The 23,360-nt window shown below is 39.7% G+C and overlaps 1 protein-coding gene across 5 annotated transcripts in view; it reads left to right on the forward strand.

The window, feature by feature from the left end:
- Window positions 1-23,360, forward strand: part of LOC135265195 (astrotactin-2-like) — a 454,017-nt gene that overhangs the window by 312,850 nt on the left and 117,807 nt on the right. For 4 of the 5 annotated variants that reach the window (XM_064354593.1, XM_064354592.1, XM_064354590.1 and 1 more), the window contains 3 exons: window positions 3,851-3,975; window positions 4,670-4,774; window positions 5,533-5,712. In XM_064354593.1, coding sequence (XP_064210663.1) covers window positions 3,851-3,975; window positions 4,670-4,774; window positions 5,533-5,712 — 410 coding nt within the window. The remainder of the gene's footprint in view (window positions 1-3,850; window positions 3,976-4,669; window positions 4,775-5,532; window positions 5,713-23,360) is intronic. The other variant, XM_064354591.1, reaches the window with a different exon arrangement.

Raw genomic sequence — 23,360 nt, forward strand, 5'->3', positions numbered from 1 at the left:
ATCATTGGCTCTGGTGCTAACAGTAATAAGATGTCCTTGCTCATTGATTTAACTCAAGTGCTTGTTTTCCTGAGAGATGAAAAACACAAACAGGGGCTTTAGTGAGTGCTGGCAATGAGAGACAAGGGATCAGAAAAGCTGGATAGAAACAGAGGGTTTAAGCTGTCAGATAGAGGTCACAGTCTGCATGTGAAAACAAGCCAGTCACATTTTCTACCAGTTTACATTGCATGCTATGAAGCTTCTTTTACATTCTTTACATTATAATCAACATTTCCACAAACAGGACACATTAGTTTCCTGTCTATCACGTGACATGGTGAAAGAGATGCTTTTGTATGAAATTTTGAATTCTTTAGCTTGATATTTTTATCAGTCTGTCACTGATTCTGACCCCTCTTCAAAACTAGTTTGGCTGGGAAAAAATATGTGCAGTCACATAGTAGTCCCTGTGGCAATGCAAGTTGATCATGTGTTAAGTCTTTTCATTATAGTTGTGTACAACTATACCCCCATTTGAGGAAACTTAATAAATATCTATGTCTAAAAAATAAATATCTTAACAAATGAATGTACTAAATATGTATTAATTTGCCACATCAGTACTTTCTGGTACTGCAGTACAGAGACTTTACATTTCAACTGGACATTGAGCACAATGCACAATAAAGGCTAGAAAATGATCAGAATTTATTTTTATTTTCCATGAGCACTGCAGAATCTGTGCATATCAGATGAATGAATCTTTACTCAGTCAGTGTACCCTTGAGTTGCAGTACACATTAGGAAGAGTATATTTATCCAGAAGTTAAAATAAATTGTGGACATAAGAAATACAGAAAAATTGGAAAATCATATATAAAGCATATAAAGAAAAAATATATATATATAGAAAATATAAAGAAAATCATTCAGTCACAAAATAGCAGAACATATTGGCATTGATTATTCAGCTAACTGATTAATTTTAAAGGGAAGTAAAGGTTCAAGGTAAGGTTTCCACCAGGTGGCATATATAAAGACCTCTTTCCATTGAAAACATGACTTAACTAAGATGAAAAAAATGGTCAGATTAGTTAGGCTGTTAGTTGAATATTTAATTTCTACGTAATAGTAGTGGTTCCCTGGATTTCAGAAACAAGACCAAAATCATATGGAAATAAGAAAAAGGACTGGCCCCAAGAACAATCCTTGTAGAATTCCACTTCCCACAGTACCTTGCCCCCAGCAATATTATTAATTGTGTTCTGTCCTACAGCCAATTATGAATGAATGAATAAATCATTGCACTAAAGGCCTTACTTTCCCCACAAACCATTTGGCTATTCTTTAATATACATTATTGTTACTATTATTATTTTAATTAAAATCTTTTCCTAAGTAATACTTCCCCAAATGAAAAAAATGGGTAAATATGGTCCAGGAAACTTGAAGTGCTTTGAATTATTAACAGTAGAATTTTGTAATGCATGCAATGTCTGTAAAATTTGAGTGATGTGGTACCAGTCGGTAAGTTTAGCCATGGGGTTTTGAGACATTTTTAGCTTTTTGACGCATCTGGAACCGATATCAAAGATGATTAATAATGGCTGTAGATGGATGAGTGTGTTGCTTAGATGAATAATGATGTATTTATAATGCTGCTGATTTGGAGGGGGTGTCATAAGAGAGTGGAGATTAAGAAAAGGCATTGCAAACAAGGGGGAAGAGGAAAAGCAAATAAGTTCCTTAATTATATCAATACAGTTATTTTAATGCTTAGAATTAGGATTACTTTTTGCATCTTGGAGAATTTTAGCTACCCTTTTTTCTTTTTAACCTGAGCGTACACATTACATTATTATGCCTTATTTCTCGCAGTACTGTCATTTTGATATATCGTCATTTATTTGCCTCAAACTGTCTCATCAATATGTATTCATCCACTGGGGATATTTTTTAGTTTAGTTTTTTCTGAATTTTTTAATTGGGGTGACAGGTATGCCATCTGCCAAGTTACGGATTGGTGAGGTGGAATACCCCTTACCTATACAGCATCAAGAGGTTGGCGTTACTGTTTTCTTTTCCCTGCAAATTTGATCATCAGAAATGCTACAGTCCCACAATCAATAATTCTCCCCATTTGAAATGTATCTGCATCTGACAGTATTAAAGCAGTCTCATTAAAGTAGCCAATTGCAGGACACTCGAATGCACAGGCAAAATGGACATTTTAAAAAGTGCACATGTGATGCTGTTTATGATAAAATATGATGATGATGATGATGATGATGATTATTATTATTATTATTATTATTATTATTATTATTATTATTATTATTATTATTATTATTATTAATAATAAGATCAGATAAGATATGCTTTTATTGAACCCCGTGGGGTAATTTGTCCTCTGCATTTGACCCATCCTAGTTACTTAGGAGCAGTGGGCAGCCGCAGTGCAGCGCCCGGGGACCGACTCCAGTTCTGAGGCCAGTGCCTTGGTCAAGGGCAACTGCAGCAGTGCACCTAACATGCATGTCTTTCAGTGTCTTTGAGTGTGGGAGGAAACTGGAGTACCCGGAACCTCCTTTTTGCGAGGCAACAGTGCTAACCATTATGCCATTATTATTATTATTATATTTTTGGGTGGGGGCTAAGATAAATGTGTTTCAGTAATACTAAAGTGCAGCGCAGAACTGCAGTTATTATCTATGCTGCTTTATGGCCTTTGTTTACACACTGGCTCTCCCTCTCCAGAGAAGAGATGACAAATCCCAGGTTCACAGGCTCAGACGTTGCAATTAAATAGCATGTTTTATTTCAGTTCTGCCAGGAACCCACACAACTTTATTGCAATCATATTTGAAGTTTTGGAAATGGCATTATTGATATTTGTTATTTTTCCTCCACTGACATCACTAAGAATGCAGAATGTGTGTGTGTGTGTGTGTGTGTGAAAGAGAGAGAGAGAGAGATTTAAATTTTACCTGTTTTCTTTTTTAATACAAATATTAAGAACCAAATAAGAAGCAAATATCGTCCATGTCTGCATGGCACTGAACTTTGTTTTGCATGTTATGCATGGGGTGGCTACAGAATAACCTGCTCAGCAGTAACCAAGTTTTTCAAAGTTACATAAACAAATTAAAATGAGACTTGGCAACAAGAACAAGGATTTGGTGGAAAATCCATAAGCATTTATATCCAAAGCAAAGATCTTTCTGTGTTGCTCAGCCTGGTCTTATTATTGGATTTGGCAATCAATGTGTTTCTATGGGAGTAATCTCTTTACAGCATTCCACTACACCCTTTGGTTTCCTCAGCTCTCCACAGTACAGTAGCAGTGACTGTGTCTCCCTATACTATTCCTTTGTGATTGTGTCTTAAACAATCCATAGTATATTCAGTACCTGTGATTATTTTGCTCAGTAACAGTGACTGACTGTGCAGAATGTTTATTCACCATGGTTGTGTCTAAGACTTTGTAGTATATTTCTTAACCCTGAGTGCACCTAACCCTCTCTGTACAATGTTAGTTAACCATGACTGTGTCTGACACTCCGTAGTGTGTTCACTGGCTGTAATTTTCTTTAAAACAGCTGTAGTGTGCTAAGTTTGTTAACTACAATCACATCGAACAGACACTGTAGTGTGTTCAGTGTCCATGATAGTATCTAAAAAACTGCAACTCTTATTGTGTCTTACTCATAGATATGCGGTGTATTGTCTGCATATTTTATTCTTATTGCATCTTACATTTTAGAATGTATTATTATTATTATTATTATTATTAATAATAATAATAATAATAATAATAATAATAAATAGGCCCTAATGATTCTGACACGGTCCATTCTGTGTGCTACAGGGACAACAACTTCATCAAGGACTTTCCCCAGCTGGCTGATGGACTGATGGTCATCCCACTGCCTGTGGAAGAGCAGTGTAGAGGGGTGCTGTCTGAACCGCAGCCTAACCTGCAGCTTCTCACTGGTGTGTGTGTGTATGTGCATGTGCAAATGTGTGTGTTTCTGTGTGTGTCTGCCTGTGTGTGTGTGTGTGTTTGTGTGGGTGGGTGTATGTGTGTGTGCCTATATGCACATTGCATGTGTGTGTGTGTGTGTGTGTGTATATGTGTATGTCTCAGACAGAAAGTGAAAGTGATAGAAGAGGGAAAGAGATGAAAGAGAGAGATCTAATAGAGCCAGTATGGTTCTTGTTATGCAGTGGGAAAGAGACATATTTAGCCAGCTTTAGTTTCAGCTCTACAGTGAGGAAAGGGATATAATGAGCCAATCTGTTTACAACTCTACAATGTGAAAGGGCTACAATTAGTCTGGCTCTTTCCAGCTCTACACAGGGAATGGCAGCATAGCTCTACACTGAGAATTGTAGCATAATGAACCAGCTTGGTTTCAGTTCTACACTGGGAAAGGCATCATGATGAGCCAGCTTGGTTCCAGTTCTACCCTGGGAAAGGCATCATGATGAGCCTGCTTGGTTCCAGCTCTACACTGGGAAAGGTAGCATAATGAGTACAACAGTGCCCCACAATGGACTCACCCTTCTTAAATTCTGGTTGTAACTACAATTGCAGTTCACTTATCACATAACTGTCATATATAACTTATGTGGGAAGAGAATTGTGGATGTTTTGTCTCAGTTGTGCTCTCTGTTCATGTGGCAGGAGATGCCCAGTTCAATGAGGCCATGGGATATCCCATGGTGCAACAGTGGAGAGTCCGCAGTAACCTGTATAAGGTGAAGCTCAGCTCTATCACACTGTCTGCAGGTATGATATATTGGTAGCTCTGCGCCCCACACACCAACTCAGACATTTACATTTGAATCCCACATTATTTTTCTATGCACATCTACTAATGCCATCCTGTCTTGGATTCTTAATTGTCACAGAACTCAAGAGTAAGGACCCAAATGCAGAGTCAAAGTTGTGAGGCCACATAAGTGAAACACAACAATCATTTTACTTGGAAATTTGCCGGAAAACAGCAAACAGAATAACACGCAAGGAGTATAGACAGAACTGTAGAACTAGACATCAAGTACTTGGTGGCTGGAACAGATGCTAACTAACCCAAAGAACAAGCAAAGAGTGACTGTGAAAAAGGAGCGTAGATACATATCTACAGGCGAGCCAATGAACACACAAGCAAACAAGACTAAACCAATAGTGTAATAATGACATGTTAATCAAAAGCAAAAAAAATGAGACACACTAAGAACAGGAATCTGGCAGCCTCTCGTGGTCATTAGGCAGAACTGTGATACTTAGAGAGAAAAACAAAAATTGAACACAGGTCCTTTCTACCCAGGAGAAATAACATTCAATTCCCCAATACAATATAACATTTTTTGTATTATTTTTACTGAATCCAGTATATTTATGCATTCATTTTAGTTATGTATTCAGCCCAGACAGCTTGTATTCTTTCATGAATGAAGTGTTGATGAGTGTGTTCGCAGAGCTTGTGTACCGTGCCATGCGTGCGGGCACTGTTTTAACTCACTGTGGTTTCTTCCGGGTCTCAGGTTTTTCCAAGGTGCTCAAGGTGCTGAACGCAGAGAGCACTCGCGAGGAGCTGCTGTCCTTCATCCAGCAGTTTGGCAGCCACTACGTCTCGGAGGCCCTCTATGGCTCCGAGCTCACCTGCACCATCTACTTCCCCAGCAAGAAGGTCCAGCAGCAGCTCTGGCTCCAGTACCAGAAAGGTAACTTTTAGCTGGGTATATGAGAAGGCTAAAGGCAGTTTGCAGTTGTGCCGCAGGTAGCACATAGCAGAGCCAGATGCAGCGCATAGCTGGGAGCCAAAGACAGCTAGCGCATAGCTGGGAGCTACAAGCAGAGCCACAGATATTCTATATGCAAATCAGATGGTCTGATCCTGTGTTGTCCTTCTGCCCTTGGTGTTAATGGTCATGGTTTACAGCAGCAGGTTTGTATCCTGTCTGCATTTCCATGATAGCTGTGACCCATTCTTGAGTATTCTGGTGTTAAATCAGAATGCATTAGTCAATACAGTGATTTCAGCTTCAAAAATATGGAGCTCATCATCTGGCTAATGTGCAGACAATCTGTGCTGAAGCGTGGTTAGACCTAACATTCTTGGGCATTAAAAAGTAGTTTAATTAACACCTTGCAAAGCAAATAAATCCAAAACTTTGCTGATGTTTGCAAGTATTAACTTCAAAATTCCCCTGCTCACCTACAAGGCTCTCAATGACTCGTCTCATTCCTACCTCACTCACCGTCTAACTGTGCACACTTCCTCTCACACCCTCCACTCCTCTAATTTTGGCATTTTTCTCACCACCCTCAAGACCATTTTCTGTACGTGGTGACAGAGCTTTCTGTGTGGCTGCACCATCCCTGTGGAACACTCTTCAAAAAAACAGGAATGCAAAGCATGTTGCAATTTTTTTACCACACAAGACTCACTTATATAGCCTACACTTACCGTAGCTTCCACTACTGCTTTGATTAGTGTTACATTCTAAAATCCACCTGCGTCAAATAACCAGGTGTACACCAATGACGGTAACACTAAGCCACATTAACAATAACCATGACCTCAAAGAAGACCCAGTTGAGCACACAGTGATTTACAGTATAAAAAGACAAGTGGGCATTTATCATACAACAAACCAGGGAGTTATATCTACCCTAAAGCTGTTAAAAGCTTGGATGCAAGATCAGCGCAGGTTTCAGGGTCTCACTGTGCAGTCAGTGGATAGATGGAACCCATGGCAGAGTGGAAAATGGTCCTCCATTCAAAGGTCTGTCCTCCAATCCCCCGTATTTGTTCTGAAGTAGGAATTGGGGTAATCAATGACTATCCTTACAACCTGCGCTCATGCAAAATAATTTTATATAACTAAGAAGTAACACAGGCTACAGCTGGTGATCTAACAATCATATTACAGAAAGAGTTGACAGTGCCATAAGGTAAGCAGATGCCAGACTGCACACAGTTTACTGCAGACAGCGGGCTAATAAAAAAAGATGCACATTATCTATATATACAGTCCTGCATCTATTTAATAATGCTGCTCAACAGCAGTCCTCAGCATCCTCAGCAACAGACATACCTCAGTCTGGTTGCCAGGCGATATCCAGTGGCGTCTGCCTCCTTAAGAGGGTAGTCGGGCTGCGGTGTGTGTCCCCTCAAGTGCATCTTCCGACCAGGATCTCCACGACGTCATTATCTCCACCTGTAGGGGAGACAGAAACAGTTGCAGCAGCACACAAAACAAAACCAAAAACCAAGCAGGTACACAGGAACGTAACACCAAAAACCCTGGGACTTAACAATTAGTATACTTGGATGTTTTGTTTCTATGCTTTAGTCTTTACTGCATTAATGTCCAATGCATCTTTTTTATGTTCTGTAGATACAGTCCTTTGTTTTCTTAACCTTGTTAAGTGGCCTTGTGCTCTTATTTTTAATACAAGGTTATTAGCTATTGAACTAGCCATTAGATGCCACACTCCATAATGTGTGCTATTCTCAATATGGTGCACCACATAGGCAACTCTTCAAAAAATGAACCCAGTGTAATAACAAGGGAGCACTCTGGAGATTGTAGAAAGCACAGGCAAAACCTAACATAATTTCCCAGCATGTCTAAAAGATGAGATACCAGCTATTTATTTGAGAGACATTCAAGGATATGTGTTTAATTAACAAAAAGTCATCTGCAAACATGGAGCTGCTTCATTTGAAAAATAAGGTGCTTGGCTAATGTTTTCTCAATGCAGCACTGTGACCCACATTCCTGATCAGAGCCTGAAATGCGCCAAGGCGGCCTGCAGATAGCAGACCCGTGGGGCAGTATGTGCTAACGTGACCCCTCATAAGCTGATTAGGGTACTTGCGGTGGCTACAATCGTTTCTAGCAAATTTAAAGGCCAAAAACTAGAAAAAATGTGTATACTTAGCAGTTTTATTGGGATGGCAGATATGCCATGCTGCCAAGTTATGCCTTGCTGGGGCAGCATGCCCCATACCTATACAGCACCGAGAGTTTGACACTTTCCAGTGTTTCCTACAGAAATAACCACAATGATCACAGACTCTCAGCCGTTAAGAACATTCATTTCTGTACCTCCTGACCTAATGTAAACAGACGGAAGTCACAATATCAGACATCCACACAATAAAGCCCCAAACTTAGGGGATTTTATATTTTTCCTTTTCCTTCTTATTTTCCTTCTTTTTCCTGCCGATTACATCATCAGAAATGCTCCAGGCCCGCAAAAGTCTCCCCATTGGACATTTAGCTACGTCTGCGAATAAAAACATTGGATATACACAAAATAGACATATACTGTATTGAATTGCGCACATAAAAAAAAAATACTATACAACATATAGTATAGTTATTTAAAAAAAAACATTTAAAACAATATAAATTATTGACACTTTTATGTGACACATACACTGAATGACAACATTCTCTTCAGATTTAAAAAATACAGGGTCAAATTACTTGAAATAATTCAAGAAATATTGGTAGGCACTGCTTTGGAATACAGCTTGTTTAATTTGTGTGAGCCAAGGTATCCAATATTGTTTTTCTTGTTTGTAACTTGGCCTAATCTTAATATCAGTACTTTTAATGGCAGGCCTAGATTAAGTAGACCTAGATTCAAGTATGAATTAATCACTTATAGACAATGCTTTGTATGTGTGAGTAACTTGGCATTTTTGTATGTTGAAAATGTGTTTTTCTTCAGATATGGCTTACTGTTTTAAAGGTCTCTCTGACAGGATGAAGTGCACATTTTGTGCTTTGGCTTTCATGTGTTTTGCTGCCCCCTGGTTTTTATGGCTATATTAGCAAAGCAGACCTGAATGAAATTGATTTTTGCCACTCCATTCAAAGGCATGTCATTTGTCCTGTAAAGGTGGTAAAGTAACTATTCAGTTAGGCAGTGAGTTGATGAAGTTGCACCCTGTATAGCCCATCAACACCCAACACATTCATTATGAACAGGTATGTCCCTTTATTTACAATGGGCAAATCTGTAGTACCAGTGTTTTTACTAGATGCTCTGATGGTGTTACAATAGGAGGATGCAAGGAAAATCTGTCTCTCTCTGACCTGAATTTGGCTGTTTAATTATTGGTCAATTAGACCTGACCTGTGCTTAGCTGGTTTTGTTTCATTTTTTATGGTGCTAAAACTATTCATTGAGAAATATGTGAAAGGTGAGTCAAACACAGCTGAAGGTGCAATACCTTGGCTTGACACACGATGTCCTCAGAGTCTTGGGAAACTACAGAATTGGCTGTAAATTATTCCCACTCAAGCCAGCGCACTTTTCTTGAGTGTAACCCTGAAGCTATTTTTCTGTGTTAATAATGTGTCTGCATTTCAGTGGGTAATTAGCATTTTGGGTACACTCAATTCTTTCCACAATTGGCTAATATCTGTCCATTAATGTTCCATGCTTAATATGGATAATTTTTCAAAACTGGAAAATGTAAAACATAAATATAAATAAGAATATACATATTTACCACATCCAATTTGCTGTCCTTTCAGAATATCCTACCATAATGAGATCTCTCTACAGTATTGTTCATCCACTTTAGTATTATGGCAGAAACCTACTAAAATGAGAAGATGACTAGCCATTACTTAGTTATGAATTTGAGTTATAGTATCAAATTTCCTCAGAATTAGTGCACACTGAGTGTCACCCCTTTGGATCAGGAGTACAGTGCTTCCTCTTTCAATCAGAGCACAGTAATACACACTACTGTCCAACTGTGTCAAAGCACACTTACTGTGTACACACTACTGTCCCTCTGAGTTAGAGAACAACTGTACACACTACTGTCCCTCTGAGTTAGCGAACAACTGTACACACTACTGTCCCTCTGAGTTAGAGAACAACTGTATGCACTACTGTCCCTATGAGGTAGAGCACAACTGTACACACTACTGTCCATTTGAATCAGAGCACACCTGTACACACTACTGTCCATTTGAGTCAGAGAACAACTGTACACACTACTGTCCCTCTGAGTTAGAAAAGAACTGTACACACTACTGTCCCTCTGAGTTAGAGCACAACTGTACACACTACTGTCCCTCTGAGTTAGAGAACAACTGTACACACTAATGTCCATCTGAGTTAGAGCAGAACTGTACACACTACTGTCCATTTGAGTCAGAGCACACATACTGTTTCCACACTACTGAACCTCTGAGTCAGAGCACCACTCTACACACTACTATTCCTATGAGTCAATGCGTATGTAAACACATTGAGTTGGGGCACATTTAAACCACAACTGCCCCTCCAAGTCAGAGCTCAGCTAACCTCACTACTTGCTAGCCTCACTGGGAAGCTAGCCTCACTCCCTCATAGTGACCCTGAGCCAGTGCACAGCTAGCGTCACTGCACAGATTAGCCTCACTCCCTCCATGGCACCAGGATCAGCTGCCTTGGTACAGTGCTCAGGAGACATACAGAAGGGGGGACAGAGCCCTGTATAACCAGGCAAGAAACACATTAGCCGCGTTTCTACTGCAGGAACTTTCCCCAGGAACTAGGAACCTTTTGAGGAACTCAGTGCGTTTCCACCGCAGGGACCAGGGTCTAAATTAAGTTCCGGGGACGTTATTTTACCCCCAAAAACGTCCCTGCTCGGGGGGTAGTGCTTTCCAAAAGTACAGGAACTTTGGGGGTGGGGCTTGCAGCGCTGAACATTTCTGATTGGTCGAGTACTTGCAGCGTTTTATTTCAACCGCCATTTTTAAAAATCTGCAGCCGCAAACCAGTTTGTTTTTTGTTCATTGTGCTTCGACACATCAACATGGAGTGACAGAAGAAATCATACGAGAGATGGACCAACGACAAAGTCTGAATCAGTACACTGAGTACAACTGCATTATGCATTTTTCTTCATTGTTGTGTTCTTCATTTGAGTAAAGATTAGATGAGGACAGTTTTCCATTACAGTCTGGTTTCACTAAGCTATATATTAGCTATGCTGTTTGCATTGTGGACATAGAATTACTTCATCATAATTATGGCTGGAGTAGTCGTCACGGAAAATGGCTGGAGCACTCATGGCAAAGTTGTTTATAATCATGGAAAACTGAAAGAGGCATAAATCATGGACTGTTTTTTTTAAGCAATTTATTAATTGAACCGATAGAGCTTATGCACGGAAGTGGGAGATGACTGAAATAAGACGCGCAACTGTAGCAAGAGTAACAAATGCTTGAAGTCCACAAAAATATGTGGAAAGTTAGCGCTAGCAATAAATATGAACAATGCATTGATAGGCTGGTGCATCACAGAAAGAAATGTATTTTTTTTGTCTTTAACATAACGTTGTTAGAAACAGCATCCTGAAATTGCATTACTAAATAAAACAGCGTTACAGTGTGCCTGTTTAAAACAGCCGTCGCTTTTTCATACGACAGCGGCAGCGTTGCCAGGTGTATGATAATTATCATATTTGTACCATAATTTTACCCTCTGTACGATGTACGATCAATAATGACAAAAAGTTCCCAAATGTACGATAATTTTGCCATTTCACTAAAAAGTGCATGAATTTATTAAATTCCTAGGCTGTTGATTCAGGATCCGGTTTGTCTTTTCACATGTACCAATTGAGATAATGAAATCTGATCCTAGATCTGTAGAGGCATAGTCATTTAAAAACACAGGTCGCATCTTTCCAGCCAATCATTATGCTTGATGCATGACGTGCGTGCCCCCACGGGAGCGAGCACTGCTGCCGTTCTCCCGCTCGTTCTTTCTGATGTAATGTAATGTACTCCCTTGACGGACAGTGACTCAGAGGTTGAAGTTGAACTCAAAGACTAGGTAGGGCCAGTTATGCACTGACGCCACTGCAAGACTTTTTGGATGTTTTGAAAAGAGACATGCTGTCACAAGAACAAACAAATATTGATACAGCATATTAAATACATTGACACAGCATAACGTTATAATTATACACTGATGACTTATACAATTGTTGTTTCCATGCTGATGAATTGTAACGTTACAGCTCTCAATTATAACGATTAAGTTTGAGCAATTGCGATTTAATTGTAGGCTGTTTGACATTATCCGTAGACCAGGCTTTTAGTGTGAGTCTCATTCATTTGAGTAGGGTCCAGAACAAGTCACGGTAAAGAAATCAGCATCTAGGGGTAAAACAACCCATTTTGGGAAATGTAGTGAAATGAAATGGCCACATGAAACACAGTCTTTCAAACTAAATTTTGTAGAATAAAATCGAAACTAAAACATTTTATGAAAAATAGGGAAAGAAAGTGTTTGGTTCTATTGAATATTATTAAATATTCTGTAGGAAAATGCTCTGTCCATAAATGCCCCCCCCCCCCCCGTCAACCGACACCAACCCTAGAGACGCCACTGATTCGGTGAACAAATCTTTTGAACAAATCTTTTTAGTGAACTGATTCTACTGATTCAGTACACTGAAAAGAACTATTTGGCCCACCACTAGCGTATGTGGTGCACAAATGTATTTTTCCCCTTTGTGGCTGCTGGTATTGCACTCATTGGCTGAAGTATGTGAGTAGGCATGTCAAACAAGGTTGTTGCTTACAATAAATACGCTATTTTTGTGAAATTACATATTTACACCTGTGACTTCTCTTTTTTTGCTGTGTACGATAATTTTCTTTAAAATCCGATAATTTTAAGCCTCCGGTACAATAATTTAACATTTCCCATCTGGCAACGCTGGTCAGCGGACTAATTTGTCTAATCTTCGTGGGTCTTTAGACCACGGTGCAAACACAGACAACAGCCTAAAATAGCTAGGCGGTCCAGAAACATATCAAAAATCTCTCGAAAAAGGAATATAATGCTTTTTGTCCATTGTAAAGCATATAAATGAGCCCCTTATGAAGGTTTAAGATGAAACATTGATATCAGATTTTATATTAGATTTAAAAATAATGCAAAAATATTGTCACACAATGATGTACAGTACCTAAACCGCAGGGTTGCGTGCTCTCCCCACTGCTCTTCTCCCTGTACACCAACGACTGCACCTCCAGGAAATCCTCTGTTAAACTCCTGAAGTTTGTGGACGACACAACCGTCATTGGTCTCATACGAGATGGTGACGAGTCCGCATACAGAGGGGAGGTTGAACGGCTGGCCCTCTGGTGCAGCCACAACAATCTTGAGCTGAACACGCTCAAGACAGTGGAGATGACAGTGGACTTCAGGAGGCATCCACCTCCCCTGACCCCCCTCACCATACAAGGCAGCACTGTGGCGGCCGTGGAGACCTTCAAGCAGGAACAACGATCTCCAAGGGAGTGGGAGTGGGAGACCAACATTGTCTCCATCATCCAAGGCCTACCAGAGGATTTACTTCCTGTACCAGCTGAGGAAGTTAAATCTGCCTCAGGAACTGTTGGTGCAGTCCTACTCAGCTGTGATTGAGTCTGTCCTCTCCATTGCCATAACAGTGTGGTTTGGCACTGCCACAAAACAGGAGACACACCGGCTGCAGCGCACCATCAGGTCTGCAGAAAGGATTATTGGACTAAACCTGCCCTCACTCCAAGATCTCTACACCACCAGAGCCAGGAAGCAGGCGGGGAAGGTCATTGCCGACCCCTCACATCCTGGCCACCACATCTTTGAACCCCTCTGGAAGGCGCTTCAGAGCACTGCACATGAGAACCAACAAACACAGGAACAGCTTCTTCCCACACGCCATCACTCTCATGAACAATTAACCCAGCCATGTGACTTGCCACCTCATGTCCTCAGTACAATGCCTCTCAATCAAAAATAGTCATACACACCCACAGCCATGTTCATTGTGCAATAATTTATTCATACACTCCTCATATTTATTACATATTTATTCACTGTATATGCACAACGCACTTTACTGCTGTGCACGATAGCACTACTGTTTACTGTAAGTAAAACCTACTCTTGTTGTTGTTTGTCATTGTTGTTGTTGACATTGTTGAATTCAGATTCTGATTCTGATTCTGATTCTGATTCTGATTCCCAAAGTGACTCAGAGCCAGTGCACAGCCAGCTGGAAAATTTTCCTCTGCCTTCTCTGCAACTATGTCAGCAGTCTCCCAATCTTTATCCAAGGAAAAAGATGAAAAAAGACACTAAATAAAGATTTTGGCACAAGTTTTACTGCTTACAGCCAGCTGTTTAAACAGGGTATGGCCCAGGCCTGGCCCGTCTCCAGTTTGGGCCCTAATGAATGTGCCAGTCCTGCCAACGCTCTCCCCCGGGAAAACAAATAAAAAAGCAGGAACAAACTCTCTCTGCCCTCCCCCACCCCCTTCATCCCCTCACCTGGCCTTGCTGCCCCCCACCTCCCTGGTGCTGTCCGTCTCTTTGGTCTGCAGGTGAAGGTGAGGGAACAGTGTGGTCTTTTTAAAGGTCAGCAGTTTCTCCCTGTCTCTGCCTCCTGCTCTGCTGGGAGGCTGCAAGGAAAGCCTAATTCTGGTGATGGGATGGCTGTTATACCCTAGCGGTGTAATTCTGCCGATGGGATGGCTGTTACGATACGATGCGATATACTTTATACACTAGCGGTGTAATTAGTGTTATACACTAGCGGTGTAATTCAGGTGATGGTATGGCTGTTACACACTATTGATGTAATTCTGGTGATGGTATGACTGTTATACACTAGCGGTGTAATTCTAGTGATGGGATGGCTATTATACACAAGCGGTGTAATGCTGGGGATGGTATGGCTGTTATACACTAGCGGTGTAATTCTGGGGATGGTATGGCTGTTATACACTAGCGGTGTAATTCTGGTGATGGGATAGCTGTTATACAATAGCTCTGTAATTCTGGTGACGGGATGGCTGTTATACACTAGCGGTGTAATGCTGGGGATGGTATGGCTGTTATACAATAGCTCTGTAATGCTGGGGATGAGATGGCTGTTATACAATAGCTCTGTAATGCTGGGGATGAGATGGCTGTTATACAATAGCTCTGTAATTCTAGTGATGGAAGTGCTATCACACACTGTCTCTGTTATGCAAGCTATGGGACCACACATTTTACTGCAAACTGTCCTTGAGTTGGTGTTTAGCTTTTTAGTATTTTTCCCTGTTTTGTTTGCTATTTATATTTATTTAGCTCCCAAGAGAAGACTTTGTCTTTGTCATAGAAACATAATTGCATAAACACAGACAAATGTCTGCCTGACATCAAGAAATGATTAATTGCTTGAAGAGTAGGACTTCACAAACAGCGCACTTTCGTTAGCCGTTTTTATTATTTATTATTTTTCTCCTGCACAGATGAGAATCTTTCTCACTACTTTCACATTTTACCTTTTACAGTTTTCTGTTTAGATCTTCCTTGTGTTTTTGCATGAAAAAAATACAAGCAAAAATTATAGGGTCACAAGCTTAGAATAAGCAAACATAGAGAAAACATTATGTAACACAGACCAGGTAGACAGTGTGTTAGGCCATGCCCTTTCTACATATTTATGAATCAAGGATTTCAAAAATAATCTTTTTCCAGGAACTTTGTCATGGGGTTGCAGTTGGTGTGACAATTGAATTTCCATGTGTGGGATCATAAAAAGCATCCTTATTCCACTGACAGCTTCTTGTTCGCTGATTGATCATGTCTTGGAGATGGCAGCTTTGAGATCAGAACTGACAACCTTGTGTTTTGATGTACTGATCCTTATTCACTACGCCATTCCCCCGTTTAGTATGTCTGAAGGTGGAGGGGGTTTTAAGTGGTGGGTCATAATAGTCCAAGCTATTTTGTAAGCCTCAGAAAGAATATTATATGTTTATTAGTCCCTTCCATCAGTCAACTTAAAAACTGTCCAAACATAGTCCAGACAAGTCTTTAGTTTGATTAAGACTGATCAAAGTATATTGAAAGTTTCACATTGTCAATTCATCTGGCTAATTGCAGCTGGACATTTTGATCTAACTTATGCACACTTTTTTATATTTGCAAGCAAACATATAAGGATTTCACAAATCACGTTGGTTTTTATTTGACACCTATCAGTTTTTTTTACCATAAACAGGATGGGTCAGCTTCAGGATCAGTGGTATGAATGGTCTCACTTCAGTTGACCGATGTCCGTAAAATTGAAGCTCTCTAGGCCAAGGTGTTAATATTTTATACCCATCTTAAAACCAAGTTGAACCACGTAGGTTAACATATCTAACACATTTTACAATGATCGAGCTAACGGTCAAGGAATTGTGGCCAAATATGTAATTTGTCACTATTTTTTGAAAATTCATTGGTTAATAGTGAACAAAAAAGTCATGCAATTAGGTTGGTTTATAATATATTTCTGTATCTCAGTCTCCTGAAGCTGTATACCAACTTTGAAGCAAACAGAACCAATGATTTAAAAAAAGCCTCAGAGAAAAAAAAACTGTCTGGAATATTAAAAAAATGGTGGTAAACCAAGATGGCAGACATGGGTAGTCCTGTGCAAAGATCTAGAACTCCTGAATGTGTGTATGAACTTTGGCATCAATCTGAATTGTGGTTTGAAAGATTTGGACCAAAACATAAATATGCATGTTATAGCACCACCATCTGGCCAATACATGTGTGATGCCTTCCGTGGGGGCCAGAACAGCCCCCTGCTGAATATGGTTACTCTAGAACTTATGGTTTCCTGAACTACAGAGAACTTATCAGAGAAAAAATAACGAGAGAACTGCGGCAAAACAATGGGCTCAGCGTGCTTGGATCCCTAATGAATGTAAAAATCTATCATCTGTGGAAAAATAATAAGCAATATAATCTGGCCATCTGTTTAGGCTGTTTAAAAAGCCACTGAGTGTTTCATAAATCCTCTGCAACAGAAGGACTTAACAAGACCTCAAGAAAAACAGTAATAATGCTAATACTAACCACCATTAACAGAACTTAAAACAAAAATGACAACACCACTGCCAGGCCAGCATTGGCATGAAATCCGGACTGTTTAAATATCTTAACCATAAATAAAAACACCTCTAATTACATACAGTGGTCACTGGTTTCAGTTGACGCATTTGTCTCTGCTGCAGCAGTTCTGCTGGCCAGAAGGAAATGCATGCGGGGTTCTGACAGTAGGGGGCAGCAGAGTGTACTTTTTCCTCATAAGGACAGTTTCCACCATTCTGCATTGTACTGGACATCACGCCGCGTTGCAATTAGTATTTGGGAAATATAATGCCCTAATACCAGCTGATATTGGGCTGGTGTCAGCATAGAAGCCATTCAAATGTTTATGGATCTGGTAACTCTCTTTTTTATATTATTACAACAGTTTGCAACATAAAACTTGTAAGATCCTAATCAGGATGTCAAACCTGTTTTGGCGATTTTTCAGAAAACAAACAGTTTATTTTTTACAATGTCATAAATGCTATTCAAATAACAACATAACCTAACTTATCAGAAGAAGAAAAAAAGTTTTCTTTAATACGATTTATTATCCACTTCCCTCTTCCTGTGTAATCATTCTAGTTGCAGAGGGAGGTGACACTTTCTGCTGGAAATGTTTTCACGGGCATTCCACGCACAAACATTAAAATGAAATTGGCATCTGGGCTCAATTTAACAGGTCATTTGACTTTGTTTTTGAGCATTTGTGCTTGCACCTAACGCTGCACCAAAGTCAATTAGGTCATTATAAAAAATCTAACCTCATTGATGATATTACACATTTTTGTTATAATAAAAAAATTGTTGTGAAATGTTTTACGTGTTATTCGGTTATTATGCATTTCATATATTAAGGTGTTCTATAATGTAAAGCTGTCCTGAGGAACTTGGTATTAACCCAATGGGCTACAGGGGCTGCAGCCCCGGACCCCGGCACTAGGGGGCCCCCACCAAAGCATGATTGTCAATAGGAATTGTGTTAATGTGATTGAAAAATACAGTATGATCGCTTGGTCTTTTGTCCTTTCAGTTTGTCCATAGCTGGTTTCCGTTCCAATAATTCCTTCACTCATGTTGTAGTCAAGTGTAACGTAGCAAATTTTTCTAGCACAGTTAGCCTACGAAAATGTCCAGTGGTCAAAGGAAATACGAAAGTGGGGTCCAAAAAAGAAAATTTCAGCAACAAAAACAAGAGAGAGCTTTGAGGTTGTTAAAGAAGACACCTAAATTAACCAACTTCTTTAAATCAGAAAGCCAGCCTGCCACTGCTAGTAGTAATAGTACTGATGTTAATCATGAAGAAGAGCCAGGTAATTCAACATTCGTAAATATTAGTGGGGAAGAATCAGAGGTAACAGACAGCGATGGGGCCGCCATGGTGGAGGAGAAAGAAATATCGTTAGATGCTGCATGTTGGGGAGTAATTACAGATGAGTTGCATTCCTACTGGGTCAGGAAAGGCGTTACGGCCCCCAGACTGTCAGAACAGAGATGTAATTTTTTTGGCATCAGAAAGAATATACAAGAATCAGAAAAAATACTTAAGTAAAACGTTGTTCACCCGAGCAGGAAAAAGGCCCTTTAACATTACTGGTGAGTCAGATATTATTTATTCACAAGTATAGCCTCAATTGTGTTTTAAATGTAGTAGTGCCGACTAGGCTATTTCAACGATTATGTATTCTATATTCTGAAAATGGTGTAAGGTGTCTGTCTGCCTCTCTGTCGTTGTGTTTTGGGTTTGTGCGAAATTGTGCTATGCTCTGGCTGTTCAGTTGGGTTTGTGTGGAATAGTGCTATTCTCTGGCTGTTGAGTACATCTGTTTTGGCTGCACATCAGTATTGATTTGTTATTAAGCTATATTTCAATAATCAATAGGATTTTTTTCATCATGGCTGTGAAGCTGGCAGCCTATAAGCTAGTCTAATAGTGAACTGTACTGTCTTAGTGTATGATTGTAATAATAGAGTGGTTCTGTTGCCTGGACCTCAATTCACTGCTGTGTAAATTCACACAGTGTGTATGTGTGTGCGTGTGTGTGTGTGTGGGTGGGTGGGTGTCCGTGCGGGAGGGCCCCGGCCGAGACAGATAGCCTAGGGCCACGGAAGTAGTTTCTGTGGAAATACAAAGAAAATATATGCAAATTTGCCCGTGGCGGGAAGATCTCTCGCGGCAGAAGGGCCAACTGAAACCAGTGACCACTGTAAGCTAACAGGTGAGTGAATGCATAGTATCCCGTACCTTGTATTTCCTTCAAGGATATGGCACCGATGCAGCACACTTATATATAAAGCAATGGAAGCAATGGAAGTAAATTAAGCCTTGAAAGTTGATTCAAATAATTCCTACAGGTGTCCCAACTCTTGTTGATTACTCATAAACCCTCTGTATAAAATTAGTGTTGGATCAGACTGTATTACTACACTCTCTGAAGCATTATTTGGACAATATTGCACTGCAGGAAGTAGTATATTGCTATCATAATGGTGAGAAAAAGGCAATTAACAAAAGGAAGACAGACAGACCATTATAACCCTTAAAAGTGTAGGTCTTTCTTTAAGAGAAATTGGAAAGAAAGCCAAGGTGTCAGTGAGTACAGTTTCCTGCACCATTGAAAAGCACTTGGAAACTGGTGGAAACTCTGACAGGAAGAGATCCGGCAGACCCAAATCCACAAAAAAATCAGAAAACAAGTTTCTGAGAGTCAACAGCTTGCATGATAGGCGGCTCACAGGACAACAGCTTCAAGCACAGCTTAACAGTGGTCGAAGTAAGCAAGTCTCAGTTTCAACAAGAAGAGAAGACTTTGAGCTGCAGATTTGACAGGTCGATTGGCAGTACGAAAGCCATTGCTAAAATGGCAAAATAAGAAAAAAAGGTTTGCCTGGGCCATGAAGCACCGGCAGTGGACTACTGAAGACTGGAAGAAGGTCTTATGGACCGATTAATCAAAATTTGAAATATTCGGTTCATCATGCAAGGTTTTTGTACACCGTCAAATAGGTGAAAGGATGGTTCCTCAGTGTGTGACACCAACTGTCAAACATGGAGGAGGAAGCATGAATGTCTGGGGCTCTTTTGCTGGATCCAGAGTTGGTGACTTGCAGAGTGACTGAAACCCTGAACCAAAAGGGCAAGCACAGCATTTTGCAGCGCCATGCAATACTTAGTTGGCCAGGGGTTCATCCTACAACAAGATAATGACCCAGAACATACCTCCAGGCTATGTCAGAACCATCTTAGAAGAAAAGAACAAGATGGTAGGCTTCAAATCATGGAATGGCCAGCACAGTCTCCGGACTTAAACCCCATCGAGCTGGCTTGGGTTGAACTGGACAGAAGGGTGAAAGAAAAGAAACCTACAAGTGCGACACATTTGTGGGAACTTCTGCAACAGTGTTGGGAAGATCTTTCAGAACAATATTTGATTTCCATTGTAGAACGAATGGCACGAGTTTGTTCAGCTGTTATATCTGCAAAAGGTGGCTACTTTGATGAGTCAAAAAATTAGAATAAATTGTGTTAAACAGAACAATTCCATGATTTCTTTTTTATTTCCAATTGTTTATTTGTTCTATGCTTTCATTTCAGAGTACATTGAGACAACTGTGTAAATTTCAATAATTTCAATGGAAAAATGGAGGTGTTCTAAAACTTTTGACCGGTAGTGTGTGTGTGTGTATATATATATATATACAAAACTCTATACAATACATTTAACTGAAAGCTTGGCATAAAGAAATCAGTGGTTGTATTATATATAATATTTATGTTAATTTATGTTAGCACTTTGGGCATTTGTCTATATTACGTAAGCTTACCTTCTTCATTTAAAATATCATTCACAAAAATAATTATTTATCAAACATTTGTTTCGTAAATATTTATCTCTGAAACATAAACATTCTGTTTAACACAATGTATTCTAATTTTTTGACTCATCAAAGTAGCCACCTTTTGCAGATATAACAGCTGAACACACTCGTGGCATTCGTTCTGCAATGGAAATCAAATATTGTTCAGAAAGATCTTCCCAACTTTCACCCTTCTGTCCAGTTCAAACCAAACCAGCTGGATGGGGTTTAAGTCCAGAGACTGTGCGGGTTATTCCAAAGTCGTAAGGTATACCTTAAGGTCTTCCTTCTGTCCAGTTCAAACCAAACCAGCTGGATGGGGTTTAAGTCCAGAGACTGTGCGGGTTATTCCAAAGTCGTAAGGTATACCTTAAGGTCTTCCTTTAGTTGTCAAGCTGTTTCCCAGCGCCTCCTTAGCTAAGGTATACCTTCTGAAAGGTATACCTTTAGAAGGGTGGTCTGAGGCACTCGTAGCTGTCCCTTAGCGATGCGCTCTGCTCATCCTCTCACAGTTTTAGCCTTATTAGGCCAACATTTTGCTTTTAAAATTGACAGTTGTACTACAGTGCGCATCTAGTAGCCCACATCTGCATGCACAAATGACATAGATAGTTTAATATTAACTTTATGAAAATTAATTATCCAAACAACGTTTCTGTGCATAGCACATCATGAGAATGTTATCGTTTCACCAGTCTATTACCATCATGATGGCAATAAAGTATAGGGCCTATCCATAATACTAATCCAATTTGTGAAAAAAATAAGCGTATATTATTTTTACGTAGTGGAGCTTACTGAGGATATGGCTTTTCTGACTGCATACCCTGTAGGAATGAGTTTGTTTGTGTGTGAGTCAATGATCACACTGACTTGGAACAAACCGCCGGTTTGTTAAGAATATAAAACCCGTGTGAGAAAAGCCGACATTGAGTGAGTATACTTGCATGACCGGACTATACGGAACTAAAGAACGTTGATTTGCCTAGCCATAAACACATACAGGTACGGTGGCTCATAATGAACAAACAGGACAAATGATCTACATCCGTTTCCTTTAGCTCACACTCTTATATAAAATAAAATAGCACTGGGTAAATATCAACATTACAGAACATTTCTTTCTTACCATGTTGCTTTACGATTTTCAGTAAACAACCCAATAATGATATTCTTGGTTAACCCTCTGGGGTCTGAGGGTAAAATGAGGCACACTGGTGATTGTGCCATGCTCTGACATTTGTGTAAATTTCATCAACTGTATATGCAGTGATTCCAAGGTGTTTCATATCTCTGTTTTCAGCACAAACTCAGCTACAATAATATGGCAGCAGTAAGTAGGTCATAATCGTATGTGGATTGTAAATTGCTCTAAAAACACACAAACTGTAAACAGTAGTTTTGAACATGCACAGGAATGTTGTAATAAAACACACTAAACAATAGTATCTAAGTTTTTGGATCACTGAAATGTGTTCATCAGGGTCTTGTGTATCAAAAGATGACAAAATATTTTAGCAAATCCAATGAGAAATATAAAATAAATTGCTAAAAGTTAGTGTTGTGACTACTATTTTTCAACACCAGGTGAGAATGGGAGGGCAAATGGCCTGTCTGTAATGAATATGCATTGGGTAGGAGGACCTGCCAGCTAAGTAGGCTATTCACACCTGGCCGCATGCCTCCCCACCACTAAGACAAAGACTTGTTGAGCCATTTAGAAGACAGAAACAAAGACATCTTTTGATTTTAGAACATTTATTGAAGTAAACTATATGCATGGAACATGAGATGAGACTGGTGTACTCTTGGAAAACCTGCATGGCCTCTTAGCTAGTGGTGAACTAGGCCGTGATTCCTAATCAGCATCTCTGTAAATATAATAAAAACAAAATTGTGCTTTACAAAAAAGGGACAAACCACTCACTAATGAAAACAAAACTTAGGAAATGTGACATGGTTACATCATATACAAACAAAGAACCAAACAAACACAACCACACGCAGAGAGGTAGCCTATAATTTTGAGAAGCAATGGTTAGAATCGTTCGTAGTGTGGGAATTTACAAGCGCGCATATTAGTGAATATTCCTACAAACACACAGAGAATGTAATACAGCACACATTTACAAATAATGCAAGCTATCAACGAAACAACATTAGCTAAACTAAAAAAAGATATTCCAACTCAACTACACGCAACTCATCAATAGCAATGTCTCAATCTGAAGTAGGCTAGGTCTGTTTAGCTAAGTGGTTATTTTATTGCTATTTCCCGAACTTACTTATAGTATGCTAATATCGCTTGTGCGAGGACATCGGTTTTAGAATCCTAGCCACGCCACTACACGCCAGGCATGGGCTATTTATTACCAATATGATCAAAAAAAAATACGGTCTACCTGCTACTTCTAACACAACCAGATGCAGAGAGCCTAGCCTATAATTTTGAGATGCAATAGTTTGAATCGTTCGTAGTGTGGGAATTTACAAACGCGCATATTGCTGGATATTCCTACAAACACAGAGATACGTTGCAGTACAGTACACATATTTACCAATATGATCA

The sequence above is a fragment of the Anguilla rostrata genome, chromosome 10 (assembly GCF_018555375.3).
Source record: "Anguilla rostrata isolate EN2019 chromosome 10, ASM1855537v3, whole genome shotgun sequence".
NCBI lineage: Eukaryota > Metazoa > Chordata > Actinopteri > Anguilliformes > Anguillidae > Anguilla > Anguilla rostrata.